Source organism: Dermacentor albipictus, chromosome 4 (genome assembly GCF_038994185.2).
Source record: "Dermacentor albipictus isolate Rhodes 1998 colony chromosome 4, USDA_Dalb.pri_finalv2, whole genome shotgun sequence".
NCBI lineage: Eukaryota > Metazoa > Arthropoda > Arachnida > Ixodida > Ixodidae > Dermacentor > Dermacentor albipictus.
Window position 1 is genome coordinate 38,660,101 of NC_091824.1, and position 27,580 is coordinate 38,687,680.

The window sequence follows — 27,580 nt, forward strand, 5'->3', positions numbered from 1 at the left end:
ACGGCCGGAGAAAACGCCAATTGCGTTTATTTTTTGCCTTTGCTTCATTATTTCCTTGAATTACGGCTCGCCGCGACGCTGGCAGATGCCCGGAACCATATACACGTGATATGGGTTAGATAAGGTGGGAAATGAAATAATGTGAAAGAGCGTCAATCATGAAACTCTGCAATAACCCTTAAACCCATAAGCAAGATGACTGTCGCCCGTTACCTTGTCTGTTTTTCCCTAATTGTATAGCACTTTTCGTGCAAAATTGGCAACTGGAAACAAAAATCGCAAGGAGTTGAGAAATTAAGCGATCTACTAAGGGAGAGAGCCAAGGAAACAACCAAACTGCAAGCAAAAGCGAATAATAAAAAAGTTTACCGTTGTTTATGAGAATATTTATGGATTAACGTCGTTTTATTTAAAAAGTAAGTAGAGAAAACGCCGCCGGAAGTGGAGAGCAATTACTTGTTTTGAATGACGCTTCTACAGTTATCGGTCGAACCGCCTCACGTAGCCACTTCTCTGCTGTGCTTATGTGGGTGTTTTTCTAACCTTTCGCGGTGAGCGCAGTACGTCTAAAATTGCAGAGTCCTGCGCTCTACGCGGTTGTATAGGACTGGCGGCCGCACAGCGTTACGCAATTCGCGGAACTGTCAAAACTGATCCACAAGGCGAAAATAACTGATATTCGAAACTATAACATGAGAAAGACTGAAGAAGCCGTAAAAAAATTAACGCAGCCTGAAATCAGTAAATAAGAAGCCTGGCATAGGACAAACCATGATGTATTCACTAAAATATAAGAAGGTTAATATCATAAGCAATCTCGAAGATATAGTAAAAGCAGCGGAGAAATTCTAAGCTGACCTGTATACAGTACCCAGAGGAGTCACGATGCCTTACTTAGAAACAGTAATGAACAGGATACAGAAACTCTCCTATAACTAGCGATGAGGTCAGAAGGGCCCTGAAAGACATGAAACGATGAAGAGCGGGAGGAGAAGGTGGAATAACAGTCAGTGGCGTAGCTAGGTCTTCTGTCACCCCCCCCCCTCCCCCGGGGTGTAGCCGGCAGTAAGATGGGTGTCTTCAGACGTATATGACACCCCCCCACTGGCCCCTTGCACCCGGGGCCCACGGCGCCCCTGCGCCCCCCCCCCCCCCCTTGTTGCTACGCCACTGATAACAGTCGATTTAATCAAAGATGGAGGAGACATAATGCTTGGAAAACTGGCGGCTCTTTATACGAAGTGTCTATCGACTGCAAGGGTCCCAGTAAACTGGAAGAATGCAGACATTATACTAATCCACAAAAAAGGAGACGTCAAAGAATTGAAAAAATTATAGGACCATTAGCTTGCTCCCAGTATTATATAAAATATTTACCGAAATAATCTCCAATAGAATAAGGGCAACACTGGATTTTGTCAACCAAGGGAACAGGCTGGCTTCAGGAAGAGATACCTTACAATGGATCACATCCATGTCATCAATCAGGTTATTGCGAAATTTGCAGAGTACAATAAGCCTCTCTATGTGGCTCATATAGATTACAAAAATGCATTTGATTCAGTAGAGATACCAGTAGTCATAGAGGCACTATGTAATCAAGGACTACAGAACGCTTACGTAAAAAGCTTAAAAAATATTGCTACATGCGTGTGGTATTTGTTTGTTTGAACGAGATACGTGGGCGCCATCACTCCAGAAAAAAGGAGGAAGAATGAACTGGGCTCGCACTGTGAATCTAACCGCTCAGCGCTGCAAGCGTTGTTGTAAATATAATCTGTAAATAGTTTCTCGTCTTACTGACTCGTCCTTCGCGTAAGAATATCTACAGAGGTTCTACAGCTACCTTCATTCTACACAAGAAAAGCAGGGACATACATACCTATAGAGAAAGGGGTCAGACAGGGCGACACAATTTCTCCAAAGCAAGAACGCTTATGTTCCATGTGCTTTGGGTGCATCTTTAAAGCAACACGGGTGGCCAAAATTAATCTCACAACACTTTGGGAATGACCCGGTTGTATGCTATACTGCTACTCATTGTTGCGGCCCAACTTAGCAACATAACAAATGACCACAAGCGAGCTGGAGCAAGTGCCAAAACATCGCAATGCCCTGCTACCACGTGATCGCTTTATGTGTTATTACATCACAACCCACACAATCCCTGGGAGGAAACGAAACTGGAACTTGTCTGCAAAAAAGCTAATATAATAAATTGTTTAGGACAGCATTTCAAGGTCCACTGCACTCACTTAAACAAAAATTTTTTTGATGTCGGAGGTGAAAGTCATCTCAGTACTCCTTTATTTAAGACAAGAGGGCTGGTACACCTACTTTGACATCATCAGATGAAACTGATGCATAACTATTGAAGAACGCTGCACAGATTTACAGAAACACCCGGATCACGAGCACTTTTGCACACTGTGAAAAGAGAGCTCAGTATGTCAACCCAAATGCCCATGGATGAGACCACTCGGCATGAAAAACACAAACGATAAAATGGTGTGCCATTAACGTTCATACTCGAAAACAAGTCAAATTTTTTGTATGATGGCTGAATATATGTGTTGCTTGAAAAATGTGTTTTTTGCTTTTTACATATTCGCTGGCCTCATATTTCTGTTAGAAGGGAAGAGTTCAAATTCTGAACTCGTATTTCAGACTAAATTACCAAGGAATTTGCCCTGGTGTTGCACGAGCACCGGATGACTTCGACCCACCTTCAAAATATCACATATCTGCCAATGTACCATACATAAGGTAAGCTCCATTTAATCAACATAATTATTAGCCTATCTCTTGCACACAGCAAGAGAAAGGCCGCTTCCAACAATTTCAAGTTACTTGTCTTGCATAAGTCAAATATATAGCATTTTGCAAATTTATTCATCTCACAGCACCGCTTATTTGGTGGCCATCCTCAACCAAATTTTCCTTCTTTGAAAGTCAGTCTGTGACTATAGCAGGCCACTGATGATTTGCTCTACGCAACTATATGACCTGCTAAACGCCACTTCTTTGTCTTAAAGGAGTACTGATACGAAAACGTTGTCATGCTTTTTTAGGTGGCTGTCAACATATTACCTGTACAAAGCCTCAATTTCTCGAGAGCGCCATAAATTATTAATTATAGCACCTTCTATGTGACCTGTTGAAAATTTGTGACAAGCACAAAGCAGCTTCAAACATGGAATCAGCCTGGTGCAGAGGTTGAAGGCCATACAGTTACCATCTTGCTGCAAATCTCCTGGGTGGACTCTTCCGAGTGCTTGCTTTTCTTGGAAACACAAAGGGACACGCTCTCCCCTCTTGGAGGCCTGTCGAGTGCTGACTGCACTGAGCTTTTGGCAGCACGGTCATAGCGTGTACGTGTGTGTGTACATGCCTGTGGTATCTGGTAATACACCACCACAACAGGTTTAGATGACATAAAGAGTATATTTTATTGTGTCCGAGTCCAAATCTGCACTGCACTTAATACACGTCTTGCAGTGGGCACCGTAGAAAGTAATGCAATTCATTACTTGTTGTGGTCCCAGGGAAATGAGGCTTCATAGCGGAATTATAGAGTCGACGGCTAATCAGTAAAGCAATAAAAAAGAGAGAAATGTTGGTGTCTTCCTGAGAATTCATTCTAAGTGAACATGCCTCATGAACTCACCGGCTATTATTTGTAATTTGCCATAAACCAATCAGTTAAAAACAATTAGTGAAATATTGCTAATTAGTCAATAATGCATTTTAATTTATCGTGCAAGTAATGTCTGCCTTTACAAGTAATCCAGCTCGAGGACTAGAATTATGCCATCTGCCACAGGCAATTTTCGAAAATTGAGTATCATCTAAAAAAAAATACACCTGTTATAGTGTTTCTCTTAAAGGGACACTAAAGAGAAAAATAAATGAACTCACCTCAAGGGAGGGGGGGGGGGAGGAGCTATTCTGTAAGTGTCCACCTGCTGGACAGGTTCGTTTTGTCTGCTGCTGAAGTGCCGATTTGTTAGGGGTCTCCCCTTCTCACGTGTACCCCAGCCCAGCCAATCAGAACTTCAGCAGCAGATGAAGTGGACATTTGCACTAGGTGAACGGTTGTGAAACACCTCCCCTGTGTTAGTAAATTACCCTTCAACAATAGCAAAAATACCACTCTTAATGCGAGGAGATGCTTGGCACCGCCGCCTTGAAGTTCCTGTACCAGATGACATCTGCTAGGTACCAATTAATTATTTTATCAGTTAAAATTGACTACACTGTGTTCTAAAAGAGCCAAGGACTTGACATGGAAAGTTTTGGAAACATTTATGGAGCCGACTTGGTTCAAATGTGAAAAAATACTTTGGAATTTGTGATGTCACATTGATGTATCGGCATTGGGGTTCTGGTTTGAAATTAAGAAAATGGAACTTTGGCATTATTTTTTTCTTGTAATAAACCTATTATCGTAAAACTAACAACAATACCATTTTCATACAATACATATCAGTTTATACTGATTTAGTGTTTTGCTTTAAAGTCCCTGTAAGAATATATTAGTAAGCTCTTAGTTCGCACTAGGCAGGCAGACATCCTCCAATGCATTTTGATTAGCTAGGGCACTCTGTGATTTTAGAACTTCTGAAAAATGTACTCCTTCATAGCTTTGAGGTTAACTGCTAACCGCAAACACTTGTTCACTTGCCAAGCTATTCCACAATAGCCTTAATTTGTTCATAAATTGTGAAATCTAACCCTATACTATGCCAGTTGATGTCTTTAGAGATTCAGGAGGGAGGACTTGGCCTAATACTAGGGAGGCCATCCGGTAGTGGTGAGAGAGTGCAACTTCATTTATTTATTTATTTATTTATTTATTTATTTATTTATTTATTTCACAAAACTTCAAGCACTGAGGCATTATGGAGGGGGGAGTAGGCTACATAATATAAAGAGGAATTGAATATTTATCACATCTCAGTGTGTCCTTCTAATTAGCTTACATCTGGATGAGTACAGCCTCAATGCCCCATATACAGACATTGTAACAAAAGTGGACTCATGTCTCTTTCGCTTTATTCAATGCAGGTATTTTGCAAGCATCGCCCTACAGTTCCAATTCTACAAGGCGCTTTGTGAAGAAGCCGACCACACTGGGCCATTGCACAAGTGCGACTTCTACAGGTCGAAAAAGGCAGGAAAATTATTTGGGTATGTTCATCACACATTTTAAGGAGGTGCCCAATATGGCAAGAAATATCCCACGGCGCCTTCTCAAGCAATGGGAAACAGAACACTGAAGTTGCCTTTAAAAGGCCACAGTGGCTGAACACAGATTGCCGGTTCAAGTGTTGAACAACACCATATGTTATCTGGCAAAGTTACTTTGTTTTTTTCTTGCTTCTGCTTTTGCCACTTCGTGTGATGTCAGTACAATTTGTCGGCTTGGAGCCTGCACCATTTTTCATGACTTGATTTGTAGCAACGTGAAATCGCATTCTCGAGTTGTTCCTTGCAAGAGGTGCTCCACTTTATGCTTCCTTGTTCAGGTTTCATTTTTTCATGATTTTTTGCAAATTAAGAAAGCAATGCTAAAAAGATCCGACATAATGTTGGAATCTACATGGAGCAAAGCCCATTTGAGTAACCAAGATAGCAGTGGTACTGAAGAAATGTGAAGTCTGGTTGTCCGCACCTGTTAGCTCTGTGTCTCGCTATGCATGATGCTTGTCAAGGGAAGAATGTTGACGAGGTGTATGCACAGAAAAGACAACAAGCGAAGGCCAACTGAGGGGGCAAAGATGAGGAAGAAGAGAAGCTGTAGACTAAACTTTTCAAGTCCAGAGCTATGACAGGATACTAAGTTCATATGAAGAGTGGAATGAAATGGCAGATGACACCTATCTTCCTGAAGCTTTAATGTTTTTTCGAAGCATCAACCAACTTTTCCAGCAAAAAGTTCTGCCTTTCTGAAGCTGATTCTGACCAACTTTCAAGCTAGGAACGTTATAATATTTTATTAGATGGGCTGCTACATGTACTACACTATGTGTTACTTCTATCACATGTGGAATGGGAAAGACATGAGTGCAAAGTTCTGTACTCCAGCTGTGGCTTGGAAAAGACAAACGAACATCAGTATTAGTACGACCATTTTAAACTAGTGTAAAATGAAGAAACTGTTTACATCATATCTTCTACTTCATGTTTCGGTTGTACCTCTTTCATCCATGTGGCCATCAAACATGGTTGCCTTGTGGACGTCAGTGGAAGGTGGCTCAGGCAACATTGAAGCCCGCCCAAGTTGGCAACTTTCTTGCCCCTTGGCCGGTAGTCTTCTGAAGCTACAGGATGCCAAGTTCTACAAGCCAGAAACATGTCAACCCAAGATCTTGTGGCTGTAGAATGACAGTCCAGAATAAGGTGGCCATGATGGATCTGAGAAGGCATTCAAAAAGCTAAACTAACACTTAATTTGGGAGGGCATGTAGAAAGAAGTCTTTGATTATATTCAAACCTACCATATGTGCAAAATTGCTAATACTAAATATGAGCCAAAGGTAAACAAATGGTTGTTCCGATGCATACAAGCACGCCCTTTGCAGTCATCTATCACGACGTTGCAGATTAAAAAGAAGGAAGAAAGCACCAGGAAAATGCAGGCTTTTCTTGTTGCCATTGATGAACATACTAGGATGGTACCAGTGAAATGTTGAAAAGATGCCAGCTGTGATATTGCCCTAATAGAATGTGAAGTGTTCAAAAACACAAAAATCACAGTATTAGACAATGTACAGCTTTGCACCGCCAACAGCTGAGAAAATGGGCAAACAGTAGAGGAATCAAATGACGGTTCTCGAGACTGCACCACCCTGAAGGCCAATTTGTGACAAAACCGCTAGCCTAGTTTTCCAGATGGGTAAAAATGTACATTGGAATTCACAGTGACACATCACAACACATACGTTGAAAGATCTGGTGCAGTTTGTACTAAAAGCCTTTGGCTGCCATCTCACAACCAGCTTGGTATCACAATACATGTTGCTCTTAATGAAATACCTAAAACTGCAGAGCAACAAAGTATAAGATACTGATGAAGCGCAACTTTGATGGTAGACACTACAGAAAGCTACCTGCGATAGAGCCCGAACTAAATGGCTCCAAGTGCCCATTCAGCGGCCTGTATATGATGAAGAAGATGCAGCTTGGCAGGGTGTACTGAAGACAATCTATTAAGAGGTACCTCGGAGAATGACTGAGCCAAGTTTCATTGGAAATGTACCATACCATCGCAGAAAAGGCGCAAATAAAAGCCTTGGAGGATGTAGCGTTCCAAGAAGACAACAAGCAAAGGCCAACTGGAGGGGGGGCAAGGAGGAGGAAGGAGGAGTTGTAGAAGAAAACGGAGAAATTGTACATACAACCTCCATGCAGTTCCTTACAACACATACTAAATATGTTTAAGCATTCTATGCCCTTTGTGTCCCAATGACACATATCATTCCGAGAGATTAGCTAAGGCCAAGTGTAAGAAAGTTGTGGACATCAAAGGAACTATTGAATATCACACACTATTTCATTATGAGGTCTGTGCAATTTGAAGATTCCATTGAGTCAACATTATACGTACAGGCTTTAGGTCATGATGTATTGCTTGATTAGGCAGAACAGCGCAAAACACTCAAAGTCACTGCTTTGTTGGTCAACATAGAGAGCTCTGAAATGAAAAAATTACCATGCATCCGACTGCAGCACAAAGCTACAAAGGTTTCATAGTTTTGCAGCCGAAGGAAAAAAAAAACCTGTAATCTGCAGTCAGGTGGATGACAATTTTTCCATTTCCTGAACTTTCCTGCACCCTGCAGGCTTCCGCAGAATTGATTTGCAGAGTTGCAGAATTGATTCCGCAGAATTGATATAGTGCCATACAGCACTATATAAGTATCCATTTGGCAAGACACTTGATTACTTACATACTTACATCGAAGTCCAGGGGTTGTGGCAAAGTCTCGGGTTCAAAACCGCGCCAGCTGTTTCGGGCCACATCTGTACCCGTCTTGTACTTCTTCCCTTCGCGGATGGCTTGGAAACGGTTCTCACGCTGCCCCTCCCTCTTCAATGAATTCTCTGTCTGCCGACGGAACACCGCATACGGTACCATAGTTCACCGACTTGGTCATCGCTTCCTGGTACACACAACCAAATGAAGAGGAGTGCAACAAACCATCCCCATGGCATGCATAGGTCTTTCAGATGCCTGCAGGCTTTGAAAGTGCCTTAAAACTAAAGCTGCTAACTCTTTGGACGTCTCAGCACACCTGTGCTTTACTGGACCACATGTCCAAGGAGGCTCATCCGGCAAAAGTGCAGCATTTGTTGTTTTTCATCAGTTCTGAGGTACAGCGGTGCCTCACCATTTGCAACGAGCGGACGATGGCGTCCTATATTTACAATGAACCTTGCCTTGGCGATGCTGTTGTGGCATACGTGAACAGCTGGGCACTTTTCAGTGAACAATTACTCCGCATTCAAGTCAATGTCTCTACGATTCTTGTGGCAGCTTTGATCTGGGACATGATGCCAATTCATGGTAGGCAATTCCATTCATGGTGATTGGTGGACATAGGCAAAGAACGCTTTGCGTTAAAAAAGAAAAGCTAGCATTGGTAATGCCTTATGCTGTGTTTCTGCTCCACCACCTCAGGCAGTGCAATTTGTCTAAGCTGCACTTCATCACCAGTGGGCACCAATGACAAATCATGAGTATATCAATTAGATGGTACATATAACTATAGCATGTATTCATACACTCACTATGCTTCATACACGGCATATACTGGCCATGAATAAATTCTTTGCTTTTGGCAATTCTGTTTGCCAGTGCAGATAAAACTATTTTGGTTTGAAAATACCTTGTAATATTTTAGCATGTCCATAATGCACTACCATTTGTAGTATGCTGAAGATGTAGATGAAGGCAGCAGCGAAGTAAGTGACACCTTGTGATGTTGTGTTCAGCCACAACATGCTAGAAATGTGTTGCCCGAGTGTTCTTGCTGAAGGGGAAAAAAAAAGTTCAGCTATGAATGACAGCACCATCAATATTGTGTTCCATTGAATTTCAGTGCCACCAAAGGTTGTGGGTTCGAGCACCCTAATTAACTCTACCGTTATTGACTGACTTAACTGCGCTTTAATTAACACCAAAAGTCGTGGGTTCGCCTCCCACCAAAGGTCAAGGGTTCAACTCTCTATGAATTTTGGTGCCATAATGTCGGACATCGTATTTTTCATCCCATGAGCCATCTAATACTTTCGCCTTAACTCCAAAGGGAAGTGCATACATCATGTCACAGCAGCAAGGCAGAAGCTGCGCTCTAAACACACATCCTTTCTTGTGCAGGGACGTAATGGAGCTGGGATACTCCAAACCATGGCCAGAAGTCTTGGCCATGCTAACCAAAGGCAGAACGAGCGAAATGGATGCCAGTGCACTGTTAGAGTACTTCGAACCCCTCTACAAGTGGCTCAAGGAGTACAACAAGGGAACATACGTTGGCTGGAAGAGCGACAACCCGACTGCTTGCCCAACAGCCACGACATCGTGCACCAAGAAGCACAAATAAGCAGGGGCTCAACACCCCAGATACCTATTTAACCCTTTATTGACGAGTGTTGCCTACAGTCAACATACCAAAAAAAAATTTTTCTGGCTGAGTTTAAGTATTGAGTACGAAGTTTCTAGCTAAATGTCTTCGGCCAACACTGAATGACAGGCAGCAAGCATGATTTGTTGGTTTAGAGCAAGAACAATGGACAAGAAAGTAGAAGTTTGGCACACGACTCACTGTGTCGTGCAAGCAAGGTCAGAGGAGACAGGCCGATGCAACATATGCAGCTGCAGTGGTATCACTGCACGGGATGTAAAGCAAATGAAATGTGCACCTATGGTTCACATACGATGACAGCTGTCTATACGAATTGAAAATGAAGCCTTAGGTGGCTTGGGGTGAAGCCCGCTTCCAGTTTCCTGCCTGGGGTTTTCCCTCTATTGCTGAAAAATTTCTGCAAAACATTTTTTTCTCTTTTTTGGTTATGCTCGTTCTTGACGTGTTTTGCCTATTTAGATAGAAGAATAAACATTTTTTTCTCGGTATTAATATGTCTCATCATTAAAGGGGTAAGTAATTTTCTTTGCAGACTACATTTCAAGGTCCATAAAGACCCACACATTTCTCAGTGCACAGAAAGTGATGAAGAGTAGTTCACATGAATAAAAGCTAAACACGCCAATCATGGATCACAACCCTCTTGTATCAGTCTCTTGCGATGTTGCACATACTGCCGTGACTGATTGATGTGTTAACCAAGTTCAAAATTACTAAGCAGTGTGTTAGCACACACCGTCATCACACATATCTTCTCACACTGCTTTCAAACGCACTATGCTTTCCAATGAGGCCAGCTATTTCGGCATTTACTCAACGAGACTTCCTTGCGAAAGTATCAGTATCAGCAGTTACTATGCAACATATGCTCCTAGAACAGCACTTTACATAAGCGTTGTGAAAAAACATTCTGCAGTTTTAACATCCCAGAACTGTATAGTAGGTTACGAGGTATGCTACAGGGGAGAACTCGGGGTCATCTTTGACCATATGGAGTTACATACCGTGTGCCCAAAGCATGGTACATGCCGGTTTTCAAACTCCGCTCCCATCACCAAAATGTGGCTACAAAAGCCTGGATCGAACTCACTACCTCATGCGGCACTGTAGCCCCCAGAGTTGTATGCAACAAATGGCATAATCATTTACATTTTTTGGTACATATACAATTTATCAATTACTTATTTTACCCAGTAACATGCACTGTAATTCGATTACTTTTTCAGTAACTTCACTTCAGTAACTTTTCAGCTTTGAGCACTTGAATTTGACAGGAAACTACAGTAAAATGCGAGTGATCGTGCAGTGCAGCAGCCCAACGGATGCGCACGTTCAGACATGCAAAACCGGGTGGCCAGTAGTTATTTCCTCATCTTAACGCTCCACCTATGATTTCAACTGGCACTGCTATGGCTCAATAGTGATGGCGCCTTCAGACATTAATGCCAAAAAATCGACAATAAGCAATTTTTTCCTCCTTTCAGTGATCATGCCGGGAGTGCCTTCTCCAATCCCCAGTAAGAATGAAGTGCTATGCTTCCTAGAGGGCCCAGACGCTAAGTAATCACATTGTATGCAGGATCCCTCTGTTCCGACACCGCCCTTCCCCCCAGTGCGCGCATCGGGTGGGTATTCAGTTCCACTGTTGGTCTGGCGTCCTCACAAGAAAACGAGAGAAGATGGCCAACAAAATATTTTGAAAAGCAAAGGTCAGTGAAGATTGAAACCTTTTTAAATCAAATTCTCAGGTTCCACAAACAGAGCCACAATCTTGATAGGAGGCACGCCGTAGTTGAGGACTCCAGATTTTGACCATTTGGGGTTCTTTAGCCTAAATCCAAGTAAACGAGCATTTTTCCCATTTCACTCTACTGAAATGCAGCTGCTACAGCCAGGAATCAGATCCGTGATATTGTGCCTAGCACCACTACACCATAGCCAGCAAACCACCGCAGTGGGTATTAGTGAAGATAAATGCGTGAAGGGCTGCAAAGTACGCATTGAGAGAGCCTGGTCAGCTCGTCCTATTTGCTATATTTGTGCTATGTCAATAAAGGTTGGGTTGGACAATAGCATAAAAGCAGTCTATTACATGTCAGTAATTGATCAATTACTTTGTGGGACAGTAAAGGGTCAGCGGAAACAATTACATTTTCGAATGAATTGCAATCATAATAAAAAATTGGGGGCCAATCCACTCTGTGAAGGAGGAATGCCAGCAAAGCTGTCGTCGCACTCTCCAATTCGGCCGCACTCCACGATGTGAACGTGGTTGGACAGCAAAGCCAAACGAGTGCATGAAACAAAACACGATTGACCAAGGCGCAGTCCAAAGGACCGCACGAAACAAAACACACTTGTTTGTAATTTGTAATTGAAAATACTTCCTATTTAATTAGCTAAATAAAACTTGGATGGACTAGAGTTTTATCCTAGCAGACAAACATGGGGCTGTTTGTGTGACATACATGGGGAAAAGACAGGACATGGCACCATGTCGTCTTTTCTTGTGCCTCAAGTCTGTGTCCTAGTAGTTCGTGCTCTGAATGTGGCCATGCTTCCATTCCAACAAGCCCATTTTTCACTTTTGATCTACCTGAGGGTCTAGTGATCTTGAAAATGGTTGATAACTAATCTACTGAAAAATGCATATCCAAATGATGAGATGTATGCTTTTGCATAGAATGAAGCGATTTTGCATCATTCAAGAGCCGAATATTTGTACATGCAGATTTGTTGACAGACACAAAAATCCATGGAACCCTAGCCATAAACAGCTTTGCTGAAGCTAGGCAACTCTTTTTCTTTAACATTTACAAGTCTGACAGCCACTACACTACCACAATGGGCGAACACCGTAAAATGCCATTAATGAATGTCGGACGGCAAATGTGCCAGCACATAACAGCAAATGTATTTTTTTCAGCAGTCCCCATCCATAGCACCTGTTTTACCTTCAATCTAGTTGCATCGTACCCACAGTTCTGCAGTAATGTTGAGCCACTGAAAAAGCCAGTTGTAAATGGCTTTAACCAGTGGCATAATGGCAGTTAACTACAGCACAGAGGTAGAATTTATTTATAGGTTTTATAAACCGTAGCACATTCTTAAAGGAGCACTAAAAAGAAACACTAAATACCAGTGCCCGAACCCCAGCGCCGGTATGTCAGTATGATGTCAAATATTTCAAAGCATTCTTTTGTATTTTAGCCATTGTGGCTGAGTAAATGTTCTCGAAACTTGCCAAGTTCAGTCTCTGGGTCCTTTAGAATAAAAGGCAGTCTATTCTTACTGATAAATATTAATTAGGCCTGTGCAGATGTTATTGAAATCCATGATGCCACAGCAAGCTAGTGCGGGGAACTTCAACATGGTACCACCACTCATGTTTCGCTTGTGCCTTTTCTGACTTGCAAAGCTTCTTTCCACAGTAATAGTGCCTTTTTCGGAATTATAAAAGGGCAATACACCTGAAATGTTTCTTCTTAGGGGCCCGTTAAAGGAGCACCAACATCACATTTTCAACTTGTCACTTGAGGAGCATATCATCATGAATGGCATTCGTGAATCTCCCCACCATATAGGCAGCCCCATCTGTCGGCGCATCTGTTATGAGTAATAGGAAGTTTGGCGTCCATTTTGTGGTCGCCAGTGCCCATGTTTCCTGTGTGTGCCAGTAGCCAAGCGGACAGCACGGAGAGCAATGGCAAGGGCGGCGCTGGACATCGTGGTTCTTGTGGGAAGAGAACATGAGCACTATGGAGATTCACTGGCAAATTACGGAAGTGTGTGGCAAGCAGACAGCATCCTGATGATCTTTCTACAACTGAATGGATGGCTGGAAAATGAGCTGCATGTCAACATTGAAGGGGACCACTTCTCGACGGCCACTAACTGTGACCACGCCCAACATCACACAGGTCGAAGGCCTCATTACGGGCTTTCGTGTGCTGCTGCACCCACCATACTCACTAAACTAGGCCCCTTCCAACTAACATCTGTTTGGAGCCTTGAAGAGACCCATGCGCAGTCAGCATTTTGCTAACACATAGGGGCTGCAAGACGCTGCTCGAGCATGGGTGTGCAGTACTTCAAAGAAGTGGTTCCAGGAGTGTCTAGCAAGACTCCCTCATCAGTGGGAGAAGTGCATTGCTCTCCAGGACAATTACGTTGAGAAAGAGAGCGTTTAAACACGTATGCAACACTTGCCCATTTGCCGAAAAACATAAAGCAAAATTCATTACGGTCTGCTTCTCGTAGGCTAAATTAAGTTTAAGCCTCTGTAAACGTTAAAAAGAATAGTAGTACATACCAGAGAGCCCTAAACAATTTACTATGATACTTGTTTTTACGACCTGGCTTTAGTTTCAGTTTCCAGAAAATGAATCCATCGTGATAACCTGGCTTGTTCCATTCCTGTAATCACTGCAGATGCCACAAACAAGAGCAACCTCAGCAAATGCACACAACACTCTTGTCCATGTCTATTTTAAGAACAAAATCATACCTAGTCTTAGCACCATGCAACATGGCAAATTTCGCAGTGTGTCACGACATCACAACACTGTTGAAGACTCCAAGTCCAGCATTGCAACATGACTGCACTATTGCATTAAACTATCTCACAAGAGCTTTCCAACCTTCATACTTGATAAGTGTCATCCTTTTACATTGAAGAATTGTATGGTGGAGCCTCGACAGCTTCAAAAATATACATCAGTTCTCCTTTTGCTAGTATGTATTCTATTTTCTAGCTTTTGGAACAAATTAAGTGGACCCATTGTTTGTGGCCAACGCTAGACCATAATAGCTGTAGAAGGAACTATAGTACTACTTGTCACGTTAAGTCTGTCAGTAAGTCTGTCTCACCACCAGCACGTTGAAATTTCAGGGAGTTTGAAAAAGTTGTACCAGGTGGTATTATTATTGCTTCTACATCTCTTGGTGCGGCATCATCACTGATAGTGCATACTTCTGATCCTTCTAACCATACTTCAAGTAAACAAAGCACACCGCAAGACATTGCCTGTGCAAAACTAGAAGCTTGAATGTGACAGCACTTGAGCTAGTGAAGCCACAAACATGTCGGCCTGAATGATGCAACATTTGGTGTTAGTATCCTTGATACTGCATTGGTGCAGCCAGAAAATACAGCTCTACACGGCTGCCCATACCAACGAGGAAAGCAACTCGAGACAGCAAGGAAGGCAAAGGAGAACCGAGTTAAAATGGCACACAATGTTTAATCACACGCGAAGCTTAGTTTGTCAGTTCTATCAGGGCCTCAACCACATTTCCTTGGTGCTCCCGCAGTTTGAGTTCTGCCACTGATCGAGGAATCTCCATTTCTTGCATCTGAAAGAAGCAAAGGATGCGCATGTGTGTTTGCTGACCACCTGTTCTCTAGTGCATAATATGAAATGCTATGCCTACTAAATATAGCGTAAACAGGTGCACTGCACACAGATGACTCTTGCTGAAAAATCAATGGCCCTTGCCTGCTTTTACTCCCCCAGCAGTCTAAACGTCTCTTGCTTATCTCCACTTTAAATCAAAAAGCTTCTGGAAGGTGTGTGTTAACTATGGGTCTCATTGGGTGAATACATTCACATTCCCTTAGGACGTGCTGAGTGGTCCCCGGATTTCTGCTGCAGCATACACACGCCTCACCTTGTTGCGAATATTTGCTCCGGTATGTTTTTTGTCCTTAGGCAACCAGCTCGAGCCTCAAATAGCAAGGCACTGCCCTTTGTATTATGGTACACATTTGCGGCTTCTAATTTCTTCCTTCTCATTCTTGCGAGTCTCCATGGTTTTTTTTGTTTCCATTCCTTGAATCCGATTCACTGTCTCTGTTTCTCTCACTTTCTTTTTGGCGACCCCTGGTTGTCTATCTGCGCTTTCAATTACCCTGCACTTGGTTGCCAACTTTCTTGACTTCTTCCTCCATTCTGTGTCCATGCATTTCAGGTATATATACTTGTGCACTTTAGCCGCCTCTTTATTCTGATCACCGTTCCCGAACTTTTCTTCAAAACTAATTTTGCTCTGCGTTTCTGACTCCAAAGAGGCCCAACCCACGTCACTCCGCACTGCCTCATTTGTGGCTTTACTGTGGCCTCCCAAAGCCAGCCAGCCTACTGATCTTTGGTTAACTTCCGACTTCAACAAGATATCAGATTTGAAGCACACAATGGCGTTTGCAAACGTTGGTGCTGGCACCATTAATCCTATCCAGATTCCGTGCCCCATTTCACATGTATTGTGGCCCCAAGGTGCTCTGTATGTTTCATTATTACTGCATTCCGCTTCCCCTTTATTTTCAGATTATCTTGGTCGGTGCTCAAGTAAATCTTTCCTTTGTTTATGCATACGCTGAGGTACTTATATTGCTCGACTACGGGTATGACTTGCTGCTGAATTAACATACACCACGTAAATACGCGTCTCCTCATTGAAGATCACAATTCCAGATTTCTCTATGCTGAACTGGAGGCCTAGATTTGTCGCTGCATTGCCACACATATTCGCAAGTGTATGTAAATCTCTTGCATTGCCCGGTAGTAGCACTATGTCAACCGCATATATCAGTCCGGGGACCTTCTGTTAAACGCATGCAGAATAAATCAAATCCTAATTCACTGTTTTCCAGTCATCTTTCTATGCCTTTATAGGGACCCTGAAACAATTTTGATGATTTTGTACAAATGTACTGAGTCGCAAGGGTAGGTCCTTCTGATCATTAGGTGACGCACATAAGTGCTCTGCATAAAGCATATAATTTATGAGATGGTTTTAAATATGTACATTGTTACGAATTGCAGCGGTGCTGCTCCCCCGAGTTTTCAGCCACGACACCCCAATTGACGTGTGTTGACCACCTGGCATCATAAGGCAACCTAACCGTTTGGCTACCCATGGCCGCTATAACGTAAAACTATTTCAAAATTTTCTATTCCAATTCTGCAATCAGTCCAACGCGATTGGTCAAAAACTTTTTGGACCACCCCTTCACCTGTCTGTCACGCGACGTCACGAAAACTGCGATAGCTCGCCATCTGATATGATGTGTACATAATGATTATGCATAATTTGACCGAACAAAACAAAAATAGTTATTTCTGATTCGACGCCTCTTTGCCATTAGCCCTCGAATATTGGTCAAAAGTTTTCGGGCTGTACCCACTTCACCTGCCTCTCATGCGACGTCACAAAACCGCAAAAACTTACTACGTCAAAGTGGCGCGTATGCATTAAAGATGCATTAATATGCCGAACAAATCTGAATTTTCTTCTGAATAGCCGCAGGCTGCCCCGTTCCGAAAGGAATAAAAGATGGCTGCCGCTGATCACTCCGGCACTGGCTACTCGCCCCTGCCGGAGAGCATGGGTTTATTTGCATGTAACAAAACTTTCTGCGGGGCCATGTAACGTTTTCGAGAACTCTCGGCATGTTTACGACCTCGTTCGGCCAACTTTGCTGAGGATCCGTTTTAGCGTCATTCTTAAGCTTCCATTGCATGCCGTCGCGATTGTAGACGAGCCACCGCAAGCTAAGAGAAAGCGAACCAATCGCAAACGCCGGCACCACCCTCTACATCCGGTTATCGATATTCAGTGCAGTGGCTCGGCCCTATCGAATCCCTCTCCACTTGAGCATGCTCCTCACCTCTTGTGAGCCAATTAGATAATACAAGCCGCTCAGTGCAGGCAATGTTATTCGTTTTTCAAGCAAACAAATGTGACCTCCTATGAACGAGGGGAGCACTTGATTGGTTTGTTCAGACAACGCTGCGGGTGACCGCCCGATGCTTTCGTCGGTGGTTACGCAATTTTGACATTAGGAGATTGGAATAAAACATTGAAATAATTTTACATTACACAGCCCGTCACATCATTGATAATTTTTCTAACTTTATGGTGAACAAGAAATGTTATTCGTAATAGTTAGGGCATTGGTTAATTTCTCACTATGAAAAGATGCAAAGGAAAGAGAATACTCTACAACAATTTATCACTACACTCAAGCATTTCCAGCACACAGCAAGTGTCGTCTGCTTGTGCGCTCCGTGTTGACACAAGCTGTGAGGTCAATGTTGGTTTCGATCTTTCCACAAGCACCATGATTTGCCCTTGTTGAATTGCGGGCTGGAAACATAGTGATTGACGATATGTCAAGCTGCAACATTGTGTCCCTCTGCAAGGCAGCCGACGAGCAGAGTGGCTACAGCACATTGGACTGTCGGTATCCGATCGGCACCAGCACCTACACATGCTTGCTGCTGTCACTTCACACCGAAAGATTACTACATGTACCACAATAGAATTTAGCATGTTCGGTATTCGGGTAAACACAAGCGCAAGTGGTCTGCGCGTTTAAGAGATGAGCGGGGCGCAAACGTGAACTGCCTGCACGGTACAGCCACCTGGTGGTACAAAGCTCAACGAAACACAAAGTTAACATAGCAGTAACCAAGTGTATTCTACTTTGCTGCTGGTGTAAATTTTTGGCAGGAGTGTAATCATGAACACGTTGTCTTTTTAAATGTTTCAAATGTATTATACTTCACAGCAATATCAGCTCTGTGTTTGGCTGGTTAATTTCTGCGCCACTAGGTAGCCAGTCCATGCAGGCCAATCAGGCTGCTCACTTACATCTGCACTAAAGCTCCTTCAACAAAGCAGTCGTAGTATGGAGGGGCTTTAGTTTACGCCTCCGCCAATGCGTCAAAACGTCCAGCTCACCTGTGGTTAGCGAAATACTGGACACATCTGGTGCTGCGACAGAATGCTCGCAACACACGCTGCTTGGACAGCTCTCAGTGGAGACTGACGGCCAAACGGCTAGCTGAGAGGTTGGAGAGGCTTAGTGTGCTGGCTCCAAGACAATCGGTAATAGACGACACGATGTCACATCATGACGTAGAGCTAGTGAAGGCGGAGCTCAACCCCAATCGCTCAGCGAACGAGCTGAGGAGAAAAATCATGGCTATGCACGACGGTAACTTGCAATTGTCCGTAGCTCTGTTACTATGAGACCCTTCACTTAAATTGTCGCACAAATGTTTTACTGTAGCTGTACCCAATACATCTACAAAATTTGTCCTAACTGTTTCAGAGACCCTTTTAAGGGGTCATAAACCACCCATTTTGCTTGGTGAAAAAACATAGTATGCAGATAGCATAAGCTGCTGTAAACAACTCAGTCAAATTTTGCAGTCATGTATGGTGTGTGGATCTCGCAAGCAGAGTGCAAAGTCACCTTTCTCTCAACTGCTCTCTTTTCAGCAGAAGTCTGCTCCTCACTCTTTTCTGGATGCTTTATTTCGTAATATAGCAGATTCCCCTAAGCGGCTACTATTGGCCGATAGTTGACATCAATCAAGAAGGGTGTCTGGATTTCTTCCTATTGCTACTGTGTACATTTATTAAGTAAGTTTAATAAACAGGCTGACGTAAGTGACAATCTGCCTTTGAATTTCAATAATAATTACATACTTCCAGTAGAAGCCGACTGTCACCTGCTCCCACTTGGCTACGGCCGCCCATACGGAATTAAACTTTGGCCACCATGCTTATCGTAGCCGTAGCCGTCGGGCCTCTCTACTTTTGACTAGTTTCGAACCCTCAGCTAGCCTCGAATCATGCTAAACTTAAGGTCAAACCACATGTACACAAGACAGCACATGCTCACCCCTGGCCGCTTGTGCCTAGATGCCTTAGCAGACTTCATATTGCGCTATTGATAGCGCTTTAGAATGTGCAACTGCACCTGGCTACTATGTGTCATTCAAGCTGGTGCAGGACAAAGCCGGTTCGCACAATGCATCACAGCCAGACAGGAGCATATGAGAGCAAGTGCGCACTCAAGCCCTGTACATATGCACCGTAGTTGCATGTAGCTGCGGTGTGATACGTAGCATAGATACCGCGGCTGCTGCGGGTGATGCAACGAGTCCGCTGGCTATGCACATTGCAGCTCACTGAGGGCAACCGCCTTGGGCGCATCGTAGGCTCCAAAATTGGAAATAGCGGAGTCTATGTGAACATCCAAAGTCAAGTTTGAACTGCACACCAAAGTGACATTAAGTAGGCAAAGTGCTGTGACCACAACCTGCGCGTTGGACTGAAGTTTTTTTATTAGTTTTTTTTATTACTGGGTTTTGACCAGGTACTGTGGCCATGTTATTCGGGGCATTTTCTTTTGAATTTTCCAGTAAAGGTAATCTATGCTGAACTTTGATTTCTCAGGCTTCTCTGTTGCTTGCAGATCTGTTTGAATGACAGTTACGTATAACATGCTAGACAACAATGATAGCTCTAACAAGGACAGATATAGCCACTGCTTCATTACAGCTAAATAAGCATTTTTTAATTTTGCGTGACACTGCTGCATACAGCACTTTTAATTTATTGCCGATGAAATAAAGACATGCAAGGTGCATAAATATGGTATTAAAATGCAGCACCGCAAGACACCACCTGTCTGCAAAATTTGGGCATGAACAAGTCAGTAGTTTAGGCAGAACAGTCGTATACACCTGGCATACCTGCTTATGCAAGATTCAGTATGTGCCCATATTAAGGCTTGTGTACTCACAATTAACTCCACGTCTTCCTTCTTGATGACCACCTTGGAGAGCTCCTTTTGTCGTGCCGCCTTTTCTGCTGTTTCTTTTGAGTGCCGATCGCCAATCATGGACATAGCCTTGAGTCAAAAGCAAGGAATATGTCGTATTAGGCAAGCAGTTTTCACCTCCTTACAATTCTGTTTGTAATGATATTCTTGTGTTTCCTTTTGAAACACCAATTTGTGTTATGTTTAAGTAAACAACTTTGATCACAGGATCATGATCATACGCACCAGGCAAAAGATATAAGATGGCCTTAAGGCCTCATTTTAAAGAAAAACAGTGCAACTGCAGAATGAAACACGTTGCCAGACACCAGGCAGTGCCAACTTCCAAACACAGCACTCGTCCAGCCTACTTTGCTGATTTCCTTAAATGCAGATTATTTGTTTGGCAAGAAAATGGGCCATGTTCATATTAATTACTCCTACAAACCATTAATGTTCCTCATGCTTACAGAATCATTGCAATGCTTAAATTTCAGAGCTTTGTAGCCTGTCACAAATTTAAGTCCTTGTACTACTCTCAACAGGTCACACTAAGCCAATGACAACCTGCTGTCATGTGGCTCCATTTGAATATTTCTACATATCTGTTAATTCGCTGATATCATTTTGAACTAAACAAATCCAGCAAAGAAATATTAAAAATATTAAGCGCACCCCCCCCAAGAAATAAAGAAAACTAGTGGGCTATTTCTCAGGCAATGATATGCAGAATCAGAAAGTCCTTGCCTCAATTTTAAAATTTTTTTTTAGCCAAATTACGGCTGTAAATGCAAAGTCAACATATATATAGGGGCCGAGGTTAGGTCCACTGCAACAATGAGCGAGTAGGCAACTCAAAGACCTGAGAACCGTTTGGGCCGATAGCAGGAGCCAAGGAAGCTCTCTTTTTATTCTTCTTCCCTTTTTCTTCTAATCTCACAGTTCACAGCATGAGGCATAAGATACATGCGCCGGAGCGTACGCCATGTATTAAAGGTGGCCGAGGAAGATGACGATGGCGGCTAGAGGGCTCCCCCTCAACCCTTTTAGGAGAAGAGCAGCAGTGCAGCAGTGCCCAAGAAACAGCCTTTGATGCCAGGTGATGGGTAGATCCATCATTTCAGCAGTTGTAAAGTCGTTGAAAGCGAATAATGACAGCAAAGTCAGTAGGTCAGCTGGTTTGACTTTGTCTATCACCGCGACTTCTTCATGTCCTTTGAGGCCAATGGTAACAGCTTTTTCTGTTTGTTTGAGTACCTTGAAAGGGCCATCATAGGAAGGCATGCAAAAACATGGCTCACTGCAGGAACGTCTTTGCTGACAGAAACATTACTTGAGGATGCAAGTCTACTGGGGCAAGGACGCAAGTGTGCAAGCGGGAAGCGGAGCTACTGAACATAGCTTTCTGGGTCAGGTGTGGCAACCGCAGCTGGTGCAAACAATTCACTGGGCAAATGCAACGTTGTGCCATGGACCAGCTTCGCAGCTTTGCACAGCCAAGGCCTTCCTTGAAAAAGAAGAGAAGCGCATGCCTAGCATGACGAGAGGAAAGCCTTCAGCCGAAGAGCGAGCGAGCCTGGTGGGCCATCAAGGCAGCTTTAAGTTGACGGTGAAGGCATTCCACCATTCAACTTGCCAATAGTGGGTACGCGGTAGTATGGATATGGCAGACGCCAAGCAAGCACATGAGTTTGCAGAAAACATCACATTCGAACTGCTGGCAGCAAATGGTCGCAACAACGCTGGGGCATCTGAAGCGCAAGACCCAGCCACTGACAAACACAGAAGCTGCTGCAAGTGCCGTTATATCAGTGAGAGGAAATGTTCAGGCCAGCGGGTATAATGGTCTACACAATTGAGTATGTAGGGAGCACCTCGGAATGGTGGCAATGGCCCGATGATGTTGATGTGAATGTGATCTAACCGGGCGTCAGGTGGATGAAAGAAGCAAATTGTCAACTTGGTGTGCCATGCCGTCTTGGAGCGTTGACAGTAAAGACATTCGTGAGCCCAGCGGTGCACATCTGCACATCAGAGTATACACCCGGTCACACAAAGCAGGAAGTAATTAGATGCTGGGTAGCAGAAACTCCGGGATGACTTGCACTGTGTAGCTTGTTAAACACTTGATGGCGGAGTTGGAATGGAACTAATCAGCATGTTCCACCTCTTGACACGTCGCAAGTGATAGTGCCTGAAGAAAATGGAAGGGGCACGTCGGACAGCACCAATGACGTAGCAGAGGACCGGAGGTCCCGAAGCTCAATGTCTTGGCAGCTTGGAAGGAATCTTCAGGGTTGGACATCCAGGAGAGTAGAGTGGGTGGAGCTTTAGTGGTCTTGAGAAGCTCAGTCAGTGGTACTATTATTCTGGTGATGTTAGGAAGAAAATGGCAGTGGAAATTGAGCAGCCCAAGGAACTCGCGGTGCTTTCACAGTGACACTGGGCAAGGGAACTGACACAAGGCTTGAATTTTCTTTTTCAACAGTCTTATTCCTTAGGAAGACTTGCAGTGTCCAAGGAACTCAATGTCATGGACACCAAAGACACACTTTGTAGGGTTGATGAGAAGGCTGTACTCCTGGAGCCAAGAAAATAGCAGGCATAAATTGTTGCTATGCTGTTCACGGGAAATACTAGCCACCAGGAGGTCATCGAGGTATGAAAATACGAAGGGGAGTACCCAGGTATTATTATTGATAAACCTCTGGAATGTTTGAGCAGCGTTTCTCAGCCTGAACAGCATGCCAACATACTCGAAAAGTCTGAATAACATGGCAATAGCAGTCCTTGGGATGTACACTGGCTCGACAGGGATTTGATGGTAGGCCTTCACTAAATCTACCTTGCTGAATATTACCCTTCCAGCTAGGTTGGCTGTGAAGTCATACATGTGAGGGAGTGGACAGCGATCAGGGACGGTTTGCGTTGAGTGCACAGTAGTTGCTGCACAGGTGCCAAACTCCTGGGCCATGCTTTGGTATCATGTGGAGAGCTGAAGGCCAACTGCTCGACAACAGATGGATGATGCCCAGTTGCAGCATGTGGTCAAACTCTCTCCTTTCAATGGCAAGGTGGTCACCAGTGAGGTGTCTGGGTCGGCAGGAAACGGAGCCTGTGGTGACAACATGATGCTTGTGACGTACTGGCAGCTCAAGATTGGAAGGTTTCGTGATGGCTGGGAAGTCTGAGAGAATTGAGGCGAAAGCAGATGATGGTGTTCTAGTGCTTGAAGCCATAGGCACAAGGATGCCTTATGCCTACGAGACAATGAGTGGAGAGGTTAACACGAAGGGCAAAGCATGTCAGAAAATCCACACCCAATATGGACATGTGCATATGCGTAACAATGAACACCCCTCGGAAGGTGCGTCAGAGACCCAAGTCTATGGTAAGAGAGTGCTGGCCATACATGTGGTTAGAAGAGCTGTTGGCTGCTTGAAGGGATGCAGCTTTTTAGCACACTGTTAGTCTAGTCGTGTGACCGAAACGACGCTGACCGCTGCCCCAGTGCCCACGAGAAATCATTGTCCGGCAATCCTGTCAGTGACGTAGAACAGGCGGCTTCTCATATGGCAAGAGTCACCGGCGACGATCAGCGACTCTGTGGCATGTTTCCCTGCCAGATGAAGGGGAACGACACTGATGTGTACTGGCCCTGAATCTGTTATGATACCAGCAATATGTGCTATGATGAGGGCAGAGCGGGAGCTGGACCAAAAAGGGAATCTGGAATGCCAATCACGGTTGCACTGAGGACAGTGGGGTGATGACTGTAATACAGTAACGGTCTCAGCAAGTTTGGAAATCATTTGCTCAAGGCGAGACTGCTGATCTTCAAGGTGCAACAGTGGAACATTTGTTGCCACAGCACCTCTTGCTGAATAACCAGCGGTGCAGTCAGTCAGCCCTGCAAAGTTGTCATGGGACATGTCTTCTGCTGCGGTAGCCAAGACGACCACGATATTCTGTGGCAGTTGCTGAAGGAACAGTTCACGCAGCAATAGAGTGTTTGCGTCCAGCCTACAGTCACTGAGGAGCTGCCGCATATGATGTAGAAGTTATCCCACTCACCAGTTTCCGAGCTGCTTTTTGTTAAGAAGCTGCTGAAGACACCTTGCGTACAGACATGGGCTTGCATTGCAGCACCGTCGCATTTAAGTGGTCATAGCAGGTGATGTCGAGGTTCTTCCACAACATCTTGGAACTCCTTGACCACCTCTGTAGGGTGTGCCAAGACAGCGTAAAAGAACCTCGCGTGCTGCGAGGTAATGCGCCAAAGGTCGAAGATGACCTTCACCTCAGTAAACCAGGCTGCAGGATATTGTGGCCAAAAACAGTAGGTGAATCTGCAGCATGGCGAGGCCCTCTGCGCTGGTCGTCGGTCTCACATTTATGGCCTCATCCATGGTGTCATGCTCACCATACAATCATGTCCAGGTCACCACGTTACAAAGACCGAGGTTAGGTCCACTACGAGCAAGCCAGCAAGCAAAAGAGCTGAGAACCGTTCAGACCAATAGCAGGAGCAGAAGCTCCTTATTCTTTTACTTCTAATCTAGCAGCTCGTAGCACGAGGGCACAAGACACATGCGCCGAAATGCGCACCATGTATAAAAGGCAGCCGAGGAAGACGACGGCTGCTAGCATATCCATTCCCAGCAGTGGACCTTTCTTGGTCCTTTCAGCCCAGCCTTTTCTCCCCGTAGCTTGAAACTGGAGGTTACACTTCACCAATGCCTGCTTTAAATAATGCCTGCCACAAAAGCCGAGATGTTGGTTCCGGCCCCTCTCCTCTTTCCTCCTTTCCAACAGACTGGGCTGCGAGCGCTAGTTGCAGCAGCTGCTCGAAACCATAGAGCTTCCTACTACATACTAGTGGGAACTCTGGTGCTGCAGTCACAAAAAGTTTAGGCAAATCTATGTACTTCCCATAGTTTCCATGCTGGTACAACCACTCCCATTGCAGTTCCATAGACACTAGAGGCATAGCTCCCTCTAGTAATTATTGTGTAAAACTCTATGCTCCAAACTCGAATAATGTTCCCTTGCCTCTGAGATTATAACGGCATCTGTTATGATCCCGGAGGCAGGGCCCACGACCTCTTGTCAAGCCACTGGTCAAGCGAGCGCCAGCATCAGAATTGTCACTTCCTCTTCAACCCGAAGCAGGGTCGGCAGTGAGCGCTGTCTCTCCGTGACAAGCCTGAACTACGGGAACCTCCACTCCGATAGGAAAATGAACGATGTGGCAGGCATGTAGTAAAGGAGGCACTGGTTTCACACATCCACGGCATACGAGCAACGAAGTGTGATTCAGTTTCTACGGAAGCAAGGGACGAACGCCAATCGAAATCCACAGGGAAATGCAGCTCACGTATAGGGAAAGGTGTCTCACTTTGAGAAGTGTGAGGTGGTGGTGTTGCGAGTTCACAAAAGGCCGTGAAGAGTTGCATGACAATGAGCGTTCGTGGAGGCAGCGTGTACCGCTCACTGATGACGCAGGGGCACATCATAAAACGTAGTGCTACAATGGGACAAATGTCTGAACCAGTGAGGGGACTATGGAAAAATAGTGTAAGGTGCGTGGAATAGTAACAAAATTTGTAAATACCTGTATGTACACCCGTGAGCAAAAGTATACAGACGATACAGCTGATTTTTTCCTCTACATGTGAATGCAGCTTGAAACTGAGGACTGCAGTCCAAACTTGGCATTGCGAACTTTCTAGTGTACTCGTCAATTTCAGTTTATGTATGTTAATTACAAAGAACTTTAGTTTTTTCGGCAACCCTGTGGTCCGTATACTTTTTTTCTCACAGGTGTAGATTATTATGGCTAATAAAAAAATGGGGCAAAAACTTTGATTCACCCGCGTAGACTCTCATCTAAAGTGCAGCCCGGCACTATCTTCAGCCATCTGTCCATATGAACACTGCTTTCAAACTGGCATCTACGTATGTTACTTACGTTTACCCACCTAATAAAGGGCAAAATGCGTCTATGTTCAATGTAAAAGGGCACGTAAATATTTATTATCTTTTCGCGTCGCCACCATACACTCACATCAGAAATTAATCCTGAATAGCAGTGAGAAAACAAATCATTACCGCAGGGCGTGCCTTGTGTAGTACAGTGCCAGTGCTGTCGATATTTTCTACCTAGACAGTGGTTCTCTTTGGTAACTGCATTGTAGCAGGAGGTACGAACCGAGTTGGATAGCTCTGAAACCGAATTCACAATGCTTTTTCGTTCGCATATGTTCTTTGCCGCTGGCTGGCCGCTTTCGCTGATATGTCCAGCATGAAAATTCGCTGCGATTTTTTTCTTGTGAACAATTCTAGCTTCTTTTAGTAAATACGGGTGCTCTTTTTATATACGTAATTCCACTGACACAACTATGCACGAACAGCACACATGCCGATGGATCACAGCTTATACTAGAGACGCTTTCAGCACGGAAAATCGCACTCGGTTTCAATTAGACAGCAAAAACATCGCCCAAGGCAACCAGTTTGCTTACTTGACTGTGCTGCGGTAGAAGAGATTGCATTGGTAAGGATATAGTGTACTAGTAAAGATACTCTTGTCGATACTAGCACGTAGTGAATTTCGCCAGAACTAAACAAAATGAAGAGGCGTACTTACACACATAATGTCCTGCGATCGAATTTCTTTGTCTTCGGCATAGTCCGTTACTTTCTCCAGGTCGGCGGCTCCGCTATCGTGCTTCGCGACTTTCTTCTGTGGCTTTTGCTGCTCGTCGCCCCCCGCGTCTTCTGTGTCGTCCGACATGTCTCCTCACTTTAGTGAAAGTCCCGAAACAGTCAGTCGATTCTACGATAATTATGACGGCAACGACGGTTGAAATGAACGTGAACGGCTTAACGACGGTTACGGCACGCGTTTCACTCGCGCACGCCTCTAGGCTGCCATGTTGATATCTCGGAACCCCTACCGGTGTCAAAGAGAACAAACCGAAAATTGAAAATGCCCGCGTTTCGATTTCGAAGTGCTCAAAGCATTGACAGAACTGCTTCGAAACTCGTTCTGTCCAAGTATAAGCTGCTGCATTTTAATTGCTGCGAGCAAGCTTCGAGGAAAGGAATTAGAAATGCTTATTGTGCTTATGCCTACGAAAGCGCAAATAGACCATCGTAATGGTAAAATTATAAAAGGTAAATTTTGCCAGCAAGCGCGAGCGTTGCGAAATGGTTCTAATCATGGTGATTCCAACGTTATCACTCTGTTTGATCTAGATTATTTTTATCTTGATCTTTATCCGGTGCCTGAAACGCTGCTAAGGCAAAGTTT

General features: G+C 44.2%; 2 protein-coding genes across 2 annotated transcripts in view; one reads left to right on the forward strand and one right to left on the reverse strand.

The window, feature by feature from the left end:
• LOC135911425 (angiotensin-converting enzyme-like) overlaps positions 1-10,144 on the forward strand; it is a 73,266-nt gene extending 63,122 nt beyond the window's left edge. The window contains exons 12-14 of the mRNA XM_070536900.1: positions 2,668-2,766; positions 5,068-5,190; positions 9,383-10,144. Coding sequence (XP_070393001.1) covers positions 2,668-2,766; positions 5,068-5,190; positions 9,383-9,605 — 445 coding nt within the window. The 3' untranslated portion in view covers positions 9,606-10,144. The remainder of the gene's footprint in view (positions 1-2,667; positions 2,767-5,067; positions 5,191-9,382) is intronic.
• A 4,726-nt stretch (positions 10,145-14,870) lies between these two features.
• LOC135911449 (huntingtin-interacting protein K) lies at positions 14,871-27,232 on the reverse strand. Its single transcript, XM_065443752.2, has 3 exons — positions 26,915-27,232; positions 20,248-20,355; positions 14,871-15,002 (listed from the first exon to the last, which is right to left on the reverse strand). The coding sequence occupies exons 1-3, from the start codon at positions 27,059-27,061 to the stop codon at positions 14,907-14,909; spliced, it is 351 nt and encodes a 116-aa protein (XP_065299824.1). The 5' UTR covers positions 27,062-27,232; the 3' UTR covers positions 14,871-14,906.
• Positions 27,233-27,580: the final 348 nt, after the last annotated feature.

Coding starts and splice junctions, on each gene's coding strand:
- LOC135911449 (XM_065443752.2), bottom strand. CDS start 27,061: ATGTCGGACGACACAGAAGACGCGGGGGGCGACGAGCAGCAAAAGCCA. Junction 20,356..26,914: donor GATCGCAGGACATTATGTGT/GTAAGTACGCCT, acceptor TTTTGACTCAAG/GCTATGTCCATGATTGGCGA. Junction 15,003..20,247: donor AGGAAGACGTGGAGTTAATT/GTGAGTACACAA, acceptor TGCTTCTTTCAG/ATGCAAGAAATGGAGATTCC.